The sequence below is a fragment of the Cheilinus undulatus genome, linkage group 16 (genome assembly GCF_018320785.1).
Source record: "Cheilinus undulatus linkage group 16, ASM1832078v1, whole genome shotgun sequence".
NCBI classification, from domain to species: domain Eukaryota; kingdom Metazoa; phylum Chordata; class Actinopteri; order Labriformes; family Labridae; genus Cheilinus; species Cheilinus undulatus.
Genome location: NC_054880.1, coordinates 27,667,573 through 27,688,885, shown reverse-complemented (window position 1 = coordinate 27,688,885; position 21,313 = coordinate 27,667,573). Strand labels below are relative to the sequence as shown.

Below are 21,313 nucleotides of genomic sequence, written 5' to 3'. Positions count from 1 at the left end.
TGTAGCTTGGAGTATCTTGCAACAGCTATTGTGTACGGACTACAGATTGATCACTTAGATATTTTATACTTCACAAGACAGTTTCCTACATGCTTTAGGTTAATAAAGCTAAGTTACAACATAGACATTGTCCTTGAAACATCTGAACATGTTTTCCTACTCAGGAGTATCAGGCTTCTTCTTTCTTCGTCTGAAATGTTAAAACAAAACAAGTCAGTAATTTTTAAAATCACCAACGCTGATGTGATAAACAAGGTAATTTTGGTAATGTTACAGTGTCAATGTTTGCTAGTCAAGAATGTAGGTAAAGCCAGCTAGTTTACTGTCCACATTCTTCCTTTTTGGAGGAAATTTCAGCAATTTTAAAAGCATTGTCGCAATAATAATGTTCCTACACATGCACACAGATTATGTGTCATGTTGGAATATATCTATATATGAATGTAAAAAACGGAAAATATTGGTAAGTAGTTACCAGAAATCGCGGCTAAGCAGTTCATTTAAAAGGCCTGCCAAGCTTTGTTTGGAACTATTCGGCTGCTAAGTGAACCACGTGACACTCTAGCTTCCTGACCCCTCAGTGACGCAACTCTCTCCCTCAATGGCCCTGCCAATCAGAGCCTGCCAAAGATTTTAAAAAAGAGCCAAGATAGTTATCTGCTAGTTGAAAAGTTAAGAAAAAAATAGTCCTATATGGCCCAAATAATGAAAACAGGACATTTCGGCACCTAGAATGGGACCAGTGAGAAAACTGGAACACCAAATGAGAGCAAAGTATGAAGTGGTTTTATGGAGATAAATGATAGTGGCAGTTTATGTTTTAGGTTTGTTAGAAAGTTATTTATTCTCCTGATAGGCAAGGCCTGTAGGAACTAACGAAAGATGAGAAAAGGCTTGATCATTGTTGATCTGGTTCTGTTTTGTGTTATAAATTCTATGAGATTCAATTTCCCCGTTGTCCTTTAAAGGTACAGTGTGTAGAATTTGGAATTTTAGCGACATCTAGCGTTCAGGTTTTAGAATGTTACCAAAACATCACATCACTAAGCAACGAGAGCCTGTGAAGACCAAAAAGGATTGTGAGCCAGACATCATTTACAGCAGTGACGAGGTGAGGGTTTATTCATTCATTTTTGAACCATTATTTTGTAGATTATTGGTCAGTTGTAAGCTCCGCCTGCCTTCCAGGTAGATTTCAGGACCGGTGGGCAGGTCTTTCTGTCCCCAAAACATTGCCGTAGACAACATGGCGGTTCATTATGTCAGCCTCCGTGAGCGCGACCCACGGCAATGTAAATCTTAAAAGCTTTTTCTAATTTTGTAAAAAGAAAATTAAAGTTTTATAAGGGGATGATTGGACACTTATTTTAACATATTTCACATAAATATGTAAGGGTTAATGCCCGACAAGGTGTCCAATTATCAGGGATTAATGGACGACGTGGAGGTGTGAACCATCCAACGCGAAGCGGAGGACGGTTGCCTCCGTGGAGTCCATTAATCCCTGATAATTGGACACCTCGAAGGGCATTAACCCACTTATATCATGGTCACTTGCCAACAAAAATAATTAATAAAACTACTAATTTATGATTTATACGTTTTGTGATCAAAATAGAAAGTTTTACAAAAACAACAACTTCTTTTCCCTAGCAACGCCTGAGGGCTTGACTAATAACTGGAATAGCCATTCTAATCCCATAACGTTATTAGGGAATGTAAACGTTATTCACTACTCCAGTAAATAGGCGGGCCATAGATACGAAGTCACAATGGAACAAAAATATAGTCCACTCAGCACACTTTCTGAACGGATTTATCAATGAAATTACATGAAGACGAGTGAGACGGAGAGTCATGTGATCAGACTATAAACTGTAAGTTAACATGAACAGTCATCTGATAAAAATCTCAGTTTTAGCTGTTTGACTACACAGAATGATTCCTCTTTCAGCCCTTCGAGGTCACAGACGTGAAACAGAGCTGTCCACGCCCGCAGGTGCTTATTGTCCGTCAGACACGTCAATATTTATCAGATATTATCATGCCGGTTTATCAGAAGTGTTTCCTTTGGCTCTGTACAGAAATAATGGCTTCTTGTCTTTTGTTTGTGTTACTTGAATCTTTTGACAATAGTTTACAGCAGTTAGAACAGGAGGGAAGTGAGTTTTTTGCGACACTCACCTCTCTGTGTTAAGGTGATGGAGAGAAGATGTACGTCTGTTAGCAGAGTCAGTTTGCTCAGCATTTCTAACATACATATCCAGTACTAGACCGAATTATTAATGGAGGAATAATCACACAGTGGGACATCAGCTCTGCTCTAACTCGATCTTGCGCTCTCTCTCTGAGAGAGAGAAAACTTTATTGACACACGTCAATAGACACACAGCACATGCGCATTTTGTCACACATATCCAGCGCACATCCCTGGCTACTGTCGCTGCTCATTTACGTAAGTAAACACAGAACAGAACCTCTCATTACAACTGAGAGCACATAGTCGTGTTTATGTCAACAACATCGGGTATAAAAGATAAGACCGTCTTAGGTTACAGGTCTTAAACCTTGAGTCTGTCATTTTATTTATGTCAGTAAAGTGACGGTTGATGTCTGTAGACTTCTTAGACTGGCAGCGTTGTACTCCCTGCTCAGTAATATGACTGGTTCAGGTTGCTATAGTTACTCCCAACGGAGTAACGGCTAACGGCTGCTGCACATTAATTTGGAACAGTGAAAAGATTTTTTTGACCGGGACTACTTGAGAAGTTTGAAAGGTGTCCGTATATCAGAAGTTAATTGACACCAATGGAATTTCCAGAGCCAATCAGAATCGAGTATTCACCAAGACCATGGTATAAATAAACATTATATCCCACTTAAACCGTTTCTGTTTGGCGAAATGCTGCTAAATTCTACACACTGTACCTTTAACTTGGTATTTCTGGTCATATTACTTTTAATACTTTCATGTAACATCTTTGAGGCAAACACATTATCATAGTTCAGGTTGTCCTGAAAAAAAAAAGATATAACTTGATTGTGCTTTGAAGGGTTGAGCTTCTACAGGCTTTTAACAAAAAAAAAAAAAACTATACAGGTGGACCAAAAATAGCAGAAACCTGCTTGGGGTTCTGTGGGACACATAATATTGATTTCACAGGGACTTTAAGGTAAGTGTGAGGATACAAAGTTAAAATGAGCTCTGTAAGCTCTGTAAGCTGCGTTGCTAACATAGCTAAAGCTAAAGCTTGCGATGGTCATGGATATAATAACGAAGCTATGAAGCTAATGTTAGCTTAAGCAGATTTAGTTACATTAGCTTACGAGGGTATGTAAACTACACAGCTTGTAGCTTAAGCTATGTTAGCTTAAGCTAAAACTAAGCTAAAATGGCCACTGTTTGCTAACCACCTCTAAAATGGGCTTATACATAATTTAACCTCTAGGTTTGACCCCACACCTTTTTCTCAGTTTTATTTATGAACCGTGACCTGTCTGTAATGTTTGCAACGTTGTCATTTCATAAATGTAACTGCCAGAAAAATACGTTGTTCCACCAAATAACAGCGAATGTGTTCTGAAAGAGGCGGTGTCTCACTGGAACGGTCTGCAAGAGGGGCCGTCTGAGATCTATGGTCTGCAGATAGACTGTGTTGTTTTTTGTTGCAGCTTCATTTTCAAATATCACTTTGAAACTGGGTAACATCACGACAGAGGATTAAACAAAGTTTTGTCTCTTTTCTTTCTCTATGTGCACATGGGCACATATGCACTCTTTTCCATCTTCACTCAGGTTGAGGGGTTGAACTCTAAAACCATTACCAGGCAGGATCTAGGAATGTGAAGTCATGTTTTGTGTGCTTCTAAACAGATGAAGATTGACTATAAAAATTATCTCTGTTTAATATTGCACAACAACAAACTCTGTCCAGCCATGATTTCACTCAGCAGAAGTTTATAAAAGTTAAATACTTTGGCACCAAGAATAACCAGCTAGTACTAATCAGCTTCATCTGTGCATCTCATAAAAAAGAAGTCAATGGCAGTTTTAATGTTTTTTTGTGCTTAATAGTTTCAATAGTGCCTGATGTTCCTGCTGCAGCATTTAGTTATTAACAATAAACTCCAGATCATTTTTCATGACTGATTTACCCCCAGAAAGAAGAATTAAAGTGTTTCTAAACTTATATTGCTGAGAACCTATTACAACTAGAGGTGCACATTTATTAGTTTAAAGAAAACCCCACAAATCCTGCCTTGTTTAGATATGACATTCACAAGAATGGCTCAGAAAGCTGGACCGACAGATAAACAACCTGAAAATAAACACCTCTGGCTCTGGTTACGCCAGCCCAGAGGTGTAAAGAAGTACTTTACACTGTAGCTGAGGATATACAAGGATAAGGACAATTTAACAGTCATCTTGCTGGGCTTTTCATGTGAAAGGCAATGTCATCACTTCCTGTTTAACTCTAAAATTTGTAACTTAATCCAGCACCTACAGCGTTGGATTCCTGAACCCTCATGTAGCTCTTAAAGCTGCCCGGACGAGTTAAGCACAGGACGGTAGGTATGCTGTGATTACTGCTAATAGTCAGTTTCACTTACATAATATCACTTCTCTCACACACTCACAGAGAGCGAGTCACACCCATAAAAAAAACAGCTGCCAGTTCTCAGAGCTGGGCTCGGTGTCCTCGAGCCAAAAAGCAGCTTTGCCTCCCACAGTTTGAATTGATGGAGATAAATATAGAGCGGTCAGCTGAATTAATTACAACTCCCCTTGAACTCATATCATCAATCTTTAAGATGGGATTTAATCCAAACACAAGGACATCCAGGAAAAAGATAGTTTAGAGGGTCTTAGCATTGCAGCAACCCAATTGATGTGAAGAGAGAGGTGGCTGTGTTGACTCTGGACTTGATAAAACAGTGGTTCATCACCAGCAAATGGCATGGACTTGAAGCTATTTGAATTTAGTGCCTCTCTAATTTGATCAGACTCGAGGATTTTGATATCCACATGAAATGTGAATTTACCTCTCAAAAACAACTTTTAACCTTTGAGCAGTGGACCATTGCTCCTGGTCCTCATCAGATCAAGGTGGGATATTCTCAGCAGCTCAAAGCAATGCAAAAAAGAACTTTGAAAGGATAGGGCACCAGTTTAACTCAGTTCTGTAGAGCAGGTGCCCATATGCTGAGGCTGCAGCCCTCAATGCACTGGTCTTGGGATGGATCCCCAGTCCTAGAACATGTTTGGTGCATGTCTTCCCCCACTGTTTGCCCCTGTTTCCTGTCTTCCATTGGCTGTCCTATCAAAATAAAGGCAAATTGCATGGTTAGGTACACCAACAGGCCTGCCAAGAGATTGCTGAGCCCATTACAAGCCCAGCAAAGATGCCGTCCCAAAATCATCAGCTACCCCACTTATCCTGTTTAGGTTTGCAGGTGCTGATCCTAGCATTGGGCTTGGCCTCCTAGCCAAGAGGGGCCTCTTTTTGGTTGTAAAAAGTAGCTCAAGTTAGTTATATCAATGTAATTTCTTGTTTTGTTTTTTTGTGTAGATAATTATGAGTCCATGAGGTCTGACTTCCACCACACAGTTAAGCTTAATTGACCCACCCACATCTTTAACATTTCCACAGAAAGAGAAAGTTTGTACCATTTTATGAAAAGGGGGTTTATATTCCAAAACAGGCTACATTTTAAAGCAGCAATTATAAAAATGGTTAATATTTAGATTAAAAATAAAATGTTATTGCAGCATAATGGCTGGGTCCCCCTTTTCCCCCCCCTGAAAGGCAGCCTTGTATATCCTGTGCCAGGATACCAGTGTAGACACTTGAATGCAGAAATTAACATCTCCTGTTAATGAAAGGCCTTTTACAAAGAAGAAACCATATACAACCATGTTAAACTTCATTCTTCACATACAATCAATACTTTTATTTGACTTTATCAGAAAACAAATTCATCAGAAACAGAAAAATAAACAAGACGCCCAAAAAGTACACTGGTGTACTCATTATTTACAGGCAACGAATGACTCTCCAACAGTGTTCTTACCCAACTGTGAAGATTTCACTATCTTTAGACAGAGACAGCCAACACCATTATCTAGTTTAAGTCTGAAATAACTGAAAATAAAAATAAGATTTATGTTAAAACAAAACCAAGGGTGTAGATGCTCTGATATCATGATGTGTTCCCACTAGTGTGTTGTTGACTTGAAATGATGATCATCAATGGTGGAGAAGACGTGACCTTCATCAATCAAAACTGCCAGTGAAGTTCTGTACAAGAAAAATACACAAATTGATCACACTGAGGAAGACCAGAAACTTGTTTTGGGAGAAGAGTTTGGCATTTTATTATCCATCTTATTCCATAATATGACAATGGACCTGGTCTTCAGTGTACAAAGACTGCATCCAAAGTCCTAATGTGCTTTCATAGATTAAAGTGTGGTATGATGAAGTAAGGAGGTACCTTATATCTGTCACAGAGAGATGATCCAGGTGTCTCTTCAGTTCATTGAAACTGATGCCTTCAAAGCAGATAGAATACCTCCTGATGACTTTCAAGACCTTAAAGAAAAAAAAAAAAAAAAACAAGGATACTTAAAAATACTGCATTGCTTCAATGAGCTCTTCACTAATAACTTTGCAAAACAGATGGATTTTCCGGACTCCCTGTCTGTCATCAACCTGAAAAGCTCAAACCTGAAACAATTGTGTCCGGTCTGAAAACTGATCTGACCAATCAGCTTCATTTGAGAGGAGCGAGGCGGTAGCTACTGGGCCGGGTTTAGTTGTACTGGAAGCAGGTCACAATGTCTGCCGCTGGTGTAGTGATTCACGCTGATGAAGCTGTAGTATAGCAGCAGTTTTATCAGAACTGGACCACATTTCTTTATGAAAGAAGAGCGAAGAATGGCATTGAAAGCTTTACATGGTAAAAGGGATGTTATTGCTCCTCTACAACTATTGCATAAGTTGGACAGCATGTTAAAAAGACTTGAAAAGTTGTGAAATACAAGAAAACACCAGGGGAACCTCAAATTGTTAATAAGCTTAAAGGTATTATATGTGACATTTCACAAAAAATGTAGCAAAAAATGAATATACTCTACATCTCGAAATAAATACTTCCAAACAAGAAACAGCCCTAACTGTGCCTGGGTTTGTGGTTCTCAGCTCTGGGACAGTTCCTTTTTTAGCATGTTTACATTTCACTCAGGTCAAACATGTTTCTTACAAGTTTAATTTTTCACACCACCAGAACAGAAACTCACTTTTTAAACAAAGTGGACTTTGGGGTCAAGCATGCTTGGTCATGGTACAGCTGGTCTTATGTGATTGCATCCACCCCAGTCCAACTGAAGGGGCACCAACATTTAAGCCGTATAAAAGTTCAAAAATTTAACATCATCACCAACTTTGAGATGCATACTGACACTTTAAACAAGAACAGCATTCATTTTGGTCTGCTAAATCTCCTCTGAATGTTGCACAGAAGTTTTTAACTGACAAAAGATGATTGATTTGGAGTAAAAATAAGAACATCATGGGGAGAGTAACCCTAACTGAAGTAAAGTTGAGGGGGAACAAAAATAATGTTTTTATAAAACTGCTTTGATCAGAATTGATTGTGCTCGTCTTTAGTTTCTCCAAACATCTGCAGCAATGACAGACTGCACAGTTACCACAATAAAAAGATTAATAATAAATTATCTGAAAAGGACTGTCTAGATAAAACACTGAAATTTTCTTTAAAAACCACCTTGAACAAAAAGAGCTGAAACCAACTAACCTGAGCCCGGATGGAGGACAGACTGTTTTGTAAGATGCCTTCAGGAGGTTTACCATTATTAGAGGACAATGCAGCAGTGATATTCATGTTCACATCGTATGCCTGCAGAAAAAGTAAAAACTGTTTTTGAGTGATTTGCTCTACTGAAATGCTACTGAAACTATGAAGAATGTATCAATAAATTAATATCTCACAGTCTGAAGACTGCTCAGTAATTACAGTGCCTATAAAAAGTATCTACCCTCTAAGATGTTTTTATCTTTTTATTGATTTTATAAACAAATCATGGTCAATAGACTGGCTTTGACAAAAAAAAAGGCAAAAAGAACTCTTTAATGTCAAATTGAAAATAGCTTTCCACAAAGTAGTGTCAATTTAACAGAAACATGCACAGTAAATTAAGTGACTGCATTAAAATTCGACCCCTTTAAAGTGACTGACCTAATTAAACAGAGCTCCAGCCAATTGTTGCTAGTAGTCTAAATTTTCTATACAACAATTGTAGCCCGGGTTCTTCACCAGTCAAAGCTTTATGAGAGAAAGCCACTGCTGAAGAATACTCATTGAATCTCAACTAGGGTTCGCCAAAAGGCATGCGGGAGACTCCATGGTCAAATGGGAGAAAGTTCTTTGTTCTGATGAGACCAAAATGGTTCCTTTTTGGCCATCAGACAAGATGCTATGTTTGGCAGACACCAAACACTGCACATCACCACAAACGCACCATCCCCACTGTTAAGCACTGTGGTGGCAGCATCATGCTGTGAGGATGCTTCTCAGCAGCTGGTCCTGGAAGGCTCATAAAGGCAGAGGGTAAAATGAATGTGGCAAAATATATGGAAATCTTGGCAGACAATCTCATTCAGTCTGCAAGAGAACTAAGGCTTGGGAGAAGATTTATTTTCCAGCAAGACAATGACCAAAAGCATACAGGGAAAGCTACGCAGAAATGGTTTAAAGACAATGAGGTGAATGTTCTGGAGTGGCTGAGTCAAAGCCCAGACCTCAATTCAACAGAAAATTTGTGGCTGGACTTGAAAAAGGCTGCTCATGCCTGATATCCATGCATCCTGACAGAGCTTGAGCAGTTTTGCAAAGAAGAATGGGGTAAAATTGGAGTGTCTGGATGTGCAAGCCTGATTGAGACATATCCACACAGACTCAGTGCTGTGATTGCAGCCAAAAAAAAAAAAAAAAAAAAGCCAAAACTTTTTGTATTTTTCATTAAAAAAGTCAAATCATATTGACCATGGCTGAAAAATCAATAAAAGGGTAAAACATCCAAGGCACTGTATGTCTGCATTTTTAATTTGTATGGTTCCCATATCTGGGGTTTAAAAAAGGCCCTATGAGTTTCAGTTCCTTGTTGAAAGGATATCCTGCCCATCATGAAAACCTTCGAGCTGTTTTACCTTTCCAGACAGCTTCATATGAGCCTGTACCACTTCCAACATGTGGGATGTGATCTCGTTCAGGTCTGTGATGCACCGAACATCCATCGCCAAGAATGATCTCTGACCCTGGTGAAACAACAACAAAAAGGGTATGGATATCATACCAGAGAAATCCAAAAGCCAGAATTAAATCTGTCTAGCAGACATCTGGGCAATGAGAATGAATTAAAAAAAAAAAAAAATCTCTGCAGACCAGAGATATAAAAGTTAAGAACATAATGGTGGATGAGGTCCCTCATCTGTTAACCCCTTTGTTTTCATCACTTACCTCAAAACTGCGAAGACTTCCAATCACCTTTACATAAGTACCAGGAGAAGCAAAATTTATCACAGCACCATCCTGAGAGGAATAGAGTTTTAAACTCACCATCCACCAAAAACAGTTCAGGTTGTGTTTGCTTTAACAGGTGTATAGAAAAATAAGAAAACGTCTTCCTACCTCTGAGTTGACCCACTGTTTCACATTTAAAGGTGGACCCGTCATGTCGTCCAAAGAGTACTGGACGTTTGTCACAAAGGGAGCATATCCTCTGATAACACCCACGACTGACAGCTGCAGCCAAAGGATGAACATCAAGTTTAAAATCTTGAAACTCAAGCCTTTATATGTGTTCTAGGCAGTATCAAATTGCCAGTATTGTCAGTTTTTAATAATCTACAACTTAAAAAAAGGGAGAAAGATGGTTCACAGAAAGTCTAGCCATTAGTCCATTTCTGTCCACCATCCACCTTTTATCAATAAAGACATAAAAAGCCCACAAGTACACCTTTAAAAAGAAAATCAGGAAATAAAAAGGAAAGACATCCGGACTTAAAAATCTGGTGGAATTCTCAAATTAACATTTCAGGTGTTGCAGAGATTAAATTCTGGGGTGCTTCAGCACACATGTAAAGGATCTATAATCGCCTATGATTAGGAGTGAGGCTGGCATGACTGCATAATGCAGCTGTCCGTCAAAGAGGTTGAACTGAGGTGGTCCGTGTCCCCCTGTTTCTATAAAGCTGAGGTTAAACAACACAGTTTAAGACAGAGGTGTCAAACTCAAGGTCAAGGGGCAAAATCAGGCCCCTGGTACAGTTATACCTGGCCTGCAGGGTCATATCACATTTTTATTATAACTGGCCCACTGGTATGAGGTCTGCAGATTATTATCAAAATAACCTTGTGAAATCATAAATATCCAAAAAAGTAAAGAGTTAAAATATTTAGATAAAAGTCAGAAAGGTCGGGAAAGATAATTGTTTTCATTTCATGTTTCCAATTATTCATCTAATGGTTCTGACTTAAACTTCTGATTTTGACTTTATTTCATATCTTAACCTTTTCAATTAATAAATTTAACTTTTTATATCATATTTTGACCTTTTAGATTCCAAATACAAAATTCTAAGTCATACTTGGACCTTTTCATGTCCTAACTTTGACTTTTTAATCTCATATTTGTACCTTTTAAATTCATAATTTCTAATTTTATTTCATTTTTTACCTTTTAAACTCATAATTTCTAATTCTACCCCATATTTTGACCTTTTGAACTCGTGATTTTGACTTTGAGATATTTGCCTTTTTAAAAACATTATTTTGACTTTTGAATTCTTGTTTTGACCTTTTTAACTAGTTGTCAGATATGTCAGATTTTGAGCCCTTAAACTCATCATTTTGACTTTTTTTTATCTCAAAATGATTTATCATCGTTTATTTCATATTTGGCATTATAATCTCCTAATCTGACAAAGTGATCACTGAAACAATTATGCCATCTGACGTCGTTTTAAGTTGATCTGAAGTTTGAGACAGTATTTTTAGTATGGCAGCTCAAACCTCCCCACTCAGGTTTTTGGCCATTATCTTCTAGTCCATGGATGAGTACATACCCAAACTCTGTGCAGAACTAATGGACTCTCTAAAATACTATTAGGATTTAAAAGTGTTTAAACTCATACCTGGTTGAGTTCCAAGTCACCTATGGCAAAAGAATCACTGCTGACTTGTGAAGCAGACAGCAGCTGAGACACCGTGCATGGTAAAATCTGAAGAAAAGCCCTCTGAGGAGACATCAGGGTGAAGAATCTGTTACTGTCTGTATGGAAACATTTTCTTCAGGTGCTCACATATCGCTTCAGGAGATAAACACACCTTTGATATCACTGCTTTGTGGCTGCTAGTCCCAGCAGGAGACTGAATGCAGGCTGAGAAAGTAGAAGATACAAACTTCATAAAGACAGCAGAGGTAAAGTCTTTCTGTTGGAGTAATGGAGAAATTTAACTTACCTTGATTCCACATGGTAGAATAACCATCTCACGTGCTGATGTAAAGACAAGGTTAAAAACTTCTGTGATCCAGGACCAGGAGAAGGAAGATCATGAACTGGGAGAGTCTGTCAGCTGAAGCTGAGTCTACAGGTGTATTGAATTACAGCAATCACCTGTGCAGCAGAGCACGACCAGAGGGAACAGCCATAAAGGCCTTCAAGCTTCATTTCTCTAAACACAATTCACTTCTTTTCAGCTGCTTTTATTGAAAAATTCATCAGTTCAACAGTGATTGACAGGTGTTCACACCACTTCTGATAAACTTCATTTAATCTCTTCAAAATATTTTACAATGACGAGCCAAAAATCGTTCATACAAAAGAGTGAGAGGAGTTTGGGTTTATTGTTCCACATGAATCAGTGTGCTCATCATCCAACACAAGACAAGTTTATGTGAAGAGTAACCCTGATCCAGGACTAAAACACAATACATCACGCATTTTCACTGGTAGCTGTCACTGTAAGTGACATGCTTTTTTAAATCTGGAAGGATCCTTTAAGCAGGGTAAAAACTACAGGATAATTGTACAGATTTTGGGCCTGATTCCCCTCTTCCAACCAAAATCGACAATGGCACAATTATCAGATGGGTCAAAAGGTTATCTTGACAGATTTTCCTTTAGTGTGACGCATTTTAGGAGTTATTTACTCTGTGATCTTCTTGTAAGATGCAAAGTATAGAAAAATTGAAGCACAGAGAAGCAACTTCTTGATTTTGTGGCGACCACACCTATCAAAAAGTTGCTCATACCATAATCCAACTGACAAGGAGAGAAACTGGACTAAAAATTGCTACCATACTGGATGAAGCAGATAGCTAATGGCTAGCCACATTTAGTTTGTTTCCTCAAAAGCAATGCTTCTCAACTGGTGGTTTGGGACCCAAAAGTGGCTCACAAAGACATTTACCGTGAATTGTGAAGGTTTTCCTTCTAAGATATTGCCAAAATGTGTATGAAACGCTCTTAAAACATGTTTTTTCTACTTCATGTGTTTGTTTTGTAAAATGTGTTTTGCTTTCTGAGGTCCAAGCTGGACTTTTTTAATTAACCCTCCGAGCCTTAAGTAATTTTTTTAACCATTTGTCTCGACTGGACTTTTACTCTTAAAAAGCTTGTAAAAAATCGACCATGTTGCACGATCAAGCTTTAAACATCCTTTGTTCAGGACAACCTGGGCTTCAAGAGTATGTGTGCTGCAGTAATGACACTTGAATTCTTAAAAAGTTCCAGGACTATGAAGAAAAAAGAAATACTGAATGGAAATTGGCTGACCCAGTAAACAATAATGACAAAGATTTTTTTCTTGCACAGACTTGTTCTTCCATCTCTTAGGAATCAAAAAGTGAAAAAAAAAAAAAAAATCATTTTGTGACAAAAGGTCTTCTATATATTGACATTTTTACAAAAAAAGTCTGCGCTTTTTTGTGTTGGCTCTTTAGTGGCATTATTCAACGCAGTTCCCGTCTGCAGTGACACAGAGGGACACATCACAGACTCTCTTTCTCTCCTTTATGAGCTATTCAGGGTGTCTTCACCGTGATCTTAGTGTCAAGAGCATAATGTGATGGCGGTACAAAGCATTGTGGGATATAAAATGGTGTTCAGAAAGCCGCTAGAATAGACATACTGAGTTGAAAACAGGGAACCTGAAGAGAAAGTAAGGTCTACAATAAACTGAAATATTTCTTCCACGAACGTGTCACTGGTTTAGCATCCGCTGTTTGTGTACTACAAATTTGTTTGTACGCAGGTTCTTGTATGCACACGTGTTTTGTATGAATGTAAATGTATTCTCTTGTTTCTTATTTTGTGTTTGAACTTCTTTGTTTTTTCTCCTTTATTTATTTTGATTTGTTGTAAAACAATTTTGGTTATTTCAGAGGAGGCTTTGGAGTTTGTGGGTGGGAGTTTGGTATGTTTCTGTTTTATTCTGGCTGATGTACACATGGTGAAAATAAAAATACAGTATGTAATAACAAAAAGAAAGCTGACAGCAGCAGAAATTAAAATTAAAATTTTAAAGTTAAAAATTAAAATTTTGAAAAAAAGGACATTAAATATCGGATTTGCTGGTGTAGATTTCATCTTTAAACACTCCAGAAAGGTTTCAGGCTCCCTAGAAAAGCTACCATGAGGAATTTGAAGGCATGGATAGCGTCACTGAAATGGCAAAACGGCCCCCTCCAAGAGAAAAAGAAAGAGGCTATAATAAGTTTTTATAAACTGTGCCACTTCTTGACATTTACAAAAACGCAGGTCTCAGGGATTAATTAAATCTGATTGGCCTCTTAACTCTCAAAATGTGACTTTAGAACCCATAGGGCTAAAAATAATGGCAAACCATAACATTAAGCTCTCATGTTACTATTTTGTCTTAATAGTGGCTTTCAGAGTTCTTTTTGGTAGGCGTATGGGTAGCACACCATTTGTAGATGGAGCTAAAAATTCACTGTACTGATCGCTGTATCAGTGATCAAAAATTACCACAAAAAATCTTAGACAGTCTCTCAAATCCTCTTTCAGTCTGATTTGAGTTTTCCATTTTATTATGTTTCCATTTCATAGCTTTCACGTTCATGGCGCCGCCCCCTGGTGGGTAAGAGAGACTTCCTGCTGCTGTTAACTGCAAAGAAGTTGACAGCCTCAGTTGCCACCCATGTGTTTTAACCAGTTTTTTGTTTATATTTTCCAGTGAAAGAAAGTTGGATGCACTAACTGATGAGGAGACCAGCCCTGGTTATACTTGTACAGAACACAATTGGGGAACAAAATCTCAGAGTGGTGCAAAAAGTGGGTTAATGCTGTTAGACAATCCTCTGTTCCTTTATGGAACAATACAGTAGCAGTGAACAGACTTCTCCTAATCCTGAAAACAAGTATTGTGTTAACTTAATAAAAAAAGACTCAAGTAGCATTACAGCGCCATTACTTCTTTTGGTGAAAAACTCTCACAATGCCAACATTTTCTCTCACATTTGACAATTTGTCCAACCAGTCACTTTTTCTGTCCTGTATAAAAAAACTAATATCTGTTCATGCCACTTAACTTGGTCAGTTAGTAAAAAGGGCTGACACCAGCTACCAGTGTTAAACTGATATATCAGTGCATCCCTACCTGATGTGCTGGTTGCTATTTTATTTCTTTTAAGATGAATTTCTTCTTAATTTCTTCTTATTTCTTCTTAATACTGCTCTTTCCCAAACAGCAGTATTATCGACCCATACACATCATGAATACATAAAACTGTCTGTACTTTCATCCTGGCAGCGCTGTAAGAAGGATTCTCCACTACTATAAATATATCTGTATGTAAACATCACTTGTGGTAATTTCTGACTGGAGCTTTTTTTGGTTTTGGTGATTTTAATAGTGTCCATGTTAAATATGAGAGTCTAGCATGACAAAAACTTGCAGTTTTAGTTAACATCTTCATTTTTCTGTGGCTTTCAGGTGATGTAAACCTGCTTTTTTAGAGGTGTTGGCTCTTTTTAACCACCAGTACTTTGCGCTTGTCACATGGCTGAAAGCTATGAATAACAAATCTTTTGAGCCACTTACTGGTTGAAACATCTGAGTGTTGGCCTGGTTGCTTTGAAGGTTTTATCTGTAGTATGTTAGAATGATCCAGATTTGGTAATCCAGCTCACTTTTACCCCAGTTTTTCTAAGAAAACTGGACCAGATCAACCTGATCCAGAAATATATCTTTAAAGACCATAGACTAGTGCTTTGAAGAGGGGCCCTACACTTCTTAACTCCACCACAGGGGGCGCCAAAATCCTCAGAGAAATCCTCACAGGTGCTTTATATATGTTTTATCAAATGTTTGATTTTGGTGCTTCTTGGGTGGAACTGTTTTGTATATTTATATATTTTGATTCAATCTTACATTTTTCCTGTAATCCAGTCTTAACCCAGACCTCTCCTGGATCAGGATTACCCAGACCGTTATTGGATCCAAGATCTCTCAAGCCTGCTCATTTTATCCTAATAAAACCCAGGAATAGATTGTCTGACCTCAGCCTTTTTTGTTGCACTTTTTTTGCCCCTCAATGCCCAAATTTCAGGATTTGATTGAATCCAAACAGCTTTAATCCTGTCTGAATACTAATGAAAAAATGGGATTTAAAGACAATTTAGCACTTTTGGGGGCAGAGTGCATGCTGGTCCTGGATCAGGGCTTGTAGAGTGGTGATGTCTGTTTCATGACCCCCAGTTTCAAAGACTTTTCCCATCAAACTACCCCATACCAGACAGAAAAGGACCACTGAAGTCGACCCACATCGTCTACCAGCTTTTCTTTACACAAAATCACAATTCCAATGAAAAACATACAAGTATCACTATCACACCAACAGTATTGACCTGTAAGTATATCACATCTTTTCCATAACCAAAGTAAACCAAAGCTGAATCAGAGGAAAAGGAAATGAATCCATCACAGCAATTTACATGTCAATCAAGTCAGGCTCTTAAAAACAGAGCACATCCAATCAGTTGTACATCAACCTTGTTCGTCACACTGAACCTGTACAGTATTTACACATGTGCAAAGAATTCAATACAACAAATCGAAGGGTGAAATCTCTCAAAAAAAAACCCACACCTGGTATTTGTTCAGCTAACATTTCACAGCTCACAGGAAGCCATGTGTCTTTCTTCCCTTCCCTTTCGCTACTCTCGAGGATCGAAGGAAGAAATCTGGCCGGAAATGACTCTACCCATCCTCCTCTGCTCTGATTGGAGCTCTAAGGATATGCACTTTGAGTCCAAACTTTGATGCTCGTGAACCACAAATACCACATTCTTGGAGCAAAGCAACATTGTCTGAAGCAGCGTAGATTTAATACTGATTTATGCTATTCATATTCATACCAAGGAGACAGTGAAAGGTGATGCACCTCGAGCACAGCGTAAGCCAATCGTGTTTGAGCGCAGCATCACTGAGGCCACTAGTATCAGAAAGGATGTGGTAAATTTTAGGCCATGTTTACCTGTCGATGATTTCAGCTGAAAATAGATGCCTTTAGTGAAGTTTTGGCTGGACACAGCATCCAGGGTGGACACTTTTGACAACATCATTTGTCAAGTAAAATCTCAAAACATAGTTCCTTTTGAAAATGGAGACTTTTTGCACACAAAATCATTTGTGCATTAGCTGTTTTTGTATAAGAAGAGTATGTGCACAAGCATTTGTTGTTTCATTAGGCCACAGATTTACTTGCTGTAGCATACACATGGTGGCTATCATGCTCCCTTGTCACAGTTCAGCATGGCCCTCAAAAATTAGCAGGGCATCAATGTGAGATGCACTATTGTCATGACCAGTATGAGGGGTTGCCAGGTCGTCGTATTCAGTCTGAACACTCTGGTGTGCTCTCTACAGAAATCCTCTGGTGAAACCCATCACCTAGAGTCAAATGTATTTATAATCATGTCAGATTTATACACAAATGCAAAGTTAAACAGCAAGTATACCTTCAGCCCTAGAAAGTCACACCACCAACCAGTAGACTTCTATGCACACTACGGCATTTTTAAGTTATTTCTGTGGATCCATGTACACAGTGGTCTTTATGAAAATGTGATCTGGATCTAAAATGTCCAAAGATCAACATGAAAAGCAACTATTTTCAGAGAATCATTTGAGTAAACGTGGTCTCAGAGCTAAGGCAGATCTCAATCTCATAACAGGAATTAAAACAGCTGAAAGGTGGGAATTAAAGGCCATCTAGAAGATAAATATTGGCAACTAGCTAAACAGAAATGCAATTTTCTGCCACAGTTTGAAGGCAATGAAACAGCCCGGGTTGTTTGGTTTTATACGTTGGTGTTAAACTGCACAAATTATGTAGGTATGACCTGAAAGGCAGAAGGGGTCCCGCACACATGATCCTCCGCCAAGTGCTGCAACAACTTAATAGGCTTAGAATTAGCCTGTCGGAAGCATGAAGAAAGGGATTACTGTAAGATCCCGAGCCAAAGGAAAGGAGCAGCAGTGACACAGTGAGAGGAGATCAAGTTAAACACAACAGCATTATGTTTCCAAAAAAAAGGAACAGAAAAGAAAAGCATAGATCCTCTGGCTCACGGAGGATTGTGTCGTGTGTGCTGGTGTCTTCTCTCGCTTCTTTCCCTGAAGGTGAGAGGCACTGCATACATAAGTAGACTGTTGGCTGACATTGTGTTGGCCCGGTAAACAAATGCAGACACAGTTATCACACTGAATCCAGCCTCGCAGAGCAGCTTGATACAACGCAGCAGGTAGTTAATCAGGAATAAATTAAAAAAAAAACAAGGAAATCAAAGTGCTTTCAGGGAGTTTCTCTTGTTTAAATGGACTCAGACGGGAATATTCATGTCACAGCTCACCCTTCAGATAATTCAATCTAGGTTTAGGCAAAACGGGGATTAAACTCAACAGCAGATTTGTCTGTGTGTGGAGGAGTCTCTTCAACAAGTCTCCTCAATGTGGGCCGGACTTCTTTACTACTGTAGTGTGCTTTGTGTTTGAGATTTTTTAAGTTCCAAGGAGAATTCTGGTTCATTTAAAGGACTGTTTTATTGTTTGAGCTCTTTGTAAAACCTGTGAACACATAATGCAGGTAAAACAAAAACCACTGAACAAGTTTATGAATGATTATTAGAAATATCTTTAAATGATTTCAGCTTGAGGCATTTTCTAACAGCAAACTGCTGAACTGCAAATTCTTTGTATTTTTCTATTTTAACTCCGGGTTTCAGATTCAGAATATCATTTCTATTCAGTGCAAAAAATCTGAATTTATGATACTGGATTCACAATGCAATCTGATTATGAGTTTTAACCATTTCTCAGTATTTATAAAGACTGAAGTCAATAAATATGACTTTTTGTGTCATTTCTAACAGTAAAAATAGAAAACAGTTTCCTTTAACTTTCTTTTTAAATACGATAAATACCCTTTTTGTAGAGGTTTTACAGTAACTAACTGAAATAATTTCATTTCCTTCTGCCATACCGGAGCCTCTTTTCTTTAAGCTCCAGACTTTGAAATGGAGAAGAAGCCAAAAGAAATAACATTTTGGTGAAAAAGCTGATGTCCAATGTCTGTCAGAAAGGCTGGTATCAGCTGATACTGATGCATCTGTGAATGCCTGATAGAAAAGCAATAGTGGAAAGTAGCTAATTACACAAATTACTGTAATTGAGTAGTTTTTTGGTGTACTTTGTTGAATACATTATGAAATTGTTTTTGATGTGAGACACACATTTGCACCATGAGTGAAGTTATCCACTGAGTTAGAGCTCACACTTAAGAATTCAGGTGTTCCTTAAAGTGGATATTCTTCATCAGTATGCATCGTCTTGCTATGAGGTTGACTCTCTGCTGTAAAATATAAAACACTTTCAAAAGAGTACAACTATATGTAGTGTAGACCAATACAGACACTTTTAAAGTTTAAAATTTAACTGTATGAGTTGAATTAATATTGTCCAATTTGCTTTGCATTTTACTTTATTATACAGGTGTGACTTCACCTGAACTATCTGGTTGGAGATCTATTCTCTTGTTGATATAGCCAATAAGGCAATAAAGAATCATATTTTACTGTACAACTCCTCAGTAGCTACTCAGTACCTAAAGTAAACTTATAATTAGACACTTTTTACTTTAACTGAGTAAAGTTTTGAACCAGTACTGTAACTTTAGTTAAATACAACCAGAGGAACTGTAATTGTACTTGAGGACAATAGTTGTGTGCTCTGCTTTTAGTGTGAGCAGCCACAACTTCAGTCCTTAATAAAAAAAAAATGGTTAAGTTCCAGTAATAAGGATGACCAAGGAAAAAGACTTCAGCTGATGTAATCTATAGACTTATTGGTACAAACAGCTGGTAAATAGCAAAAATCTGCTTATACCAATATGATGAAGAATCATTCATCTACTGTTAGACATTTTCTATCACATGTATGCATCAAGCTAGTGCAGTCAGGTGTACATTACCATGCATCTGATTAAAAAAAATAAATTTCTTTGAATTAGAGCCAGTTACTTTTGAGGAACTTTTGCATTTTCTGTGAAATGCAGATCCTTAGACAGCATTATGTATGTTTTAGGGTCAAGTCTATAAAGTGTTTAAATAATCATTTAAACTTTGTATTTACTTAGTGGTTGCTGCTTTTCTGATAATAATGTAATAATAGTTTAATCTTTTAAAAAAACACTCACCACAGTTAGAGATGAACCAATGCCATTTTTTTCAGACAAAAGAAGAGTGCATATATTTGGGGGCTCACCTGTACAAAACACAAATCTCAGTACTTAATACCTTTACAGTTCTTGAATTATTTTGAAAGGTTGTATTTTCATCAGATGTTCCTCATTCATCTTCTTGACAATTTAGAAGCACATAATTCGTTATCTTGACTTTTCTCACCCTGAATTATGTTCAAATATCCCCACACTGAGGGCACGGCTCAACTTTGCCTACCTGCTCACTAAATAAGAGGCTAATATCATGCTGTACAATTTAATCAAGTACAGTATTAGCACTGTTTGATGAATTGAGTACTTTGGCTTGCATGAGCATCTAAATCTTTAAACTCTTAAAGTTCAACTTTGTGAGCTAAAAATAACATCTAGGTCAAAGTAAAATAAACCAGAATTATCCTTTAGACTTGTCTGTGTTGAGTGAATGAAATCAAGTGATTGGTCTTTAAGGCTCTACAGATTAAGGTGACCTGCTTGGATCGCTTTACATTCTTTTACACTAGTTCTAGGTGTGTCGGAGACAAACTGGCTTATCTTTGAGTCTCCAGCGAGCAGACAGAGAGAAACATCGACCACAAGCACTACTGGGAGGACACTGACTGATAAAACGTCCCCCACCCAAACAGCCAACGAAGCAGCTTTCAGAAAAAAACATGTTATCTTCAAGCACCAAAGTTTGGAAATTTGAAGCCTTTGAAGTATGGAGTTTGTCTACAAATACCGGTCATACTGTATGATTTTACTACCTGAGCACGGTGGGCATGTCTGCATTTGATGCTTAAACAGAGTCAAATCGTGATGACAGTGCTGGTGGTCGTGTACCAGAGTAAAGTTTGTGTTCAGGTTCTGTTAAAGCGAAAAACATTCAACACTTTGGAGGTGATTGTGGTCTAATATGGGCCCTTTGGATAATCTAAGCTGTAATGATCACAGGATAATGTCTCATATTGCATTTAGTTAGAATAATTAGCACCAAGTCCACAGTGGTATTTGTAGACAAACTGTTTGACTTTCACTTTTAATTGATTCCAGGACTTTTGGGGGTCGTTTTTGCTCTTCCATCACGCTCGGCTGATTCTGTAAGGAGGACGTGGAAGCCGTGATGTGATTAGCCTGAGACTAAGCTGCACTTTGGAGCAGCAGCAGCGGTGAGTTTCACACCTCTCCCCTTCGATGTAAAGACACAGCTCGTAGAGGACTGAATGTGCTTGAACAGTGGATGAAGTTTAAGGAAAAATCAGGTTTTCTTACACCTTGGCTGGTTAATTCTACAGACAGTACCTCAGAGCCTAGAGGCTCTAAGGTAAAAGGAAACAAGAGCATTGTTACTAGCTTTAACAAGCAGCCCTGATGGCTGCAAATGAAGTCTTTAAGGGGAAACGCAGTCAAGTATGTTCATGAGAAGGGCTTGTTTTTGCACCTACAAGCTCAGAATGATTCAAGTGTCTGGCATTACAGATAGGATCAACA

At 38.1% G+C, this 21,313-nt stretch overlaps 1 protein-coding gene across 3 annotated transcripts; it reads right to left on the bottom strand.

Moving 5' to 3' along the window:
• Positions 1-5,918: 5,918 nt before the first annotated feature.
• LOC121524163 (replication protein A 32 kDa subunit-like) lies at positions 5,919-11,694 on the bottom strand. 3 transcript variants are annotated; one of them, XM_041809417.1, is made up of 9 exons: positions 11,545-11,694; positions 11,410-11,462; positions 11,217-11,318; positions 9,712-9,825; positions 9,541-9,612; positions 9,231-9,338; positions 7,819-7,920; positions 6,496-6,593; positions 5,919-6,299 (listed from the first exon to the last, which is right to left on the bottom strand). In XM_041809417.1, the coding sequence occupies exons 1-9, from the start codon at positions 11,555-11,557 to the stop codon at positions 6,218-6,220; spliced, it is 744 nt and encodes a 247-aa protein (XP_041665351.1). In that variant the 5' UTR covers positions 11,558-11,694; the 3' UTR covers positions 5,919-6,217. The 3 variants fall into 3 exon arrangements, 1 of the variants encoding a protein (XP_041665351.1); XR_005993100.1 differs by lacking the exon at positions 5,919-6,299 and adding an exon at positions 6,729-6,916; XR_005993101.1 differs by lacking the exon at positions 5,919-6,299 and adding an exon at positions 6,729-6,875.
• Between the last annotated feature and the right edge of the window lie 9,619 nt (positions 11,695-21,313).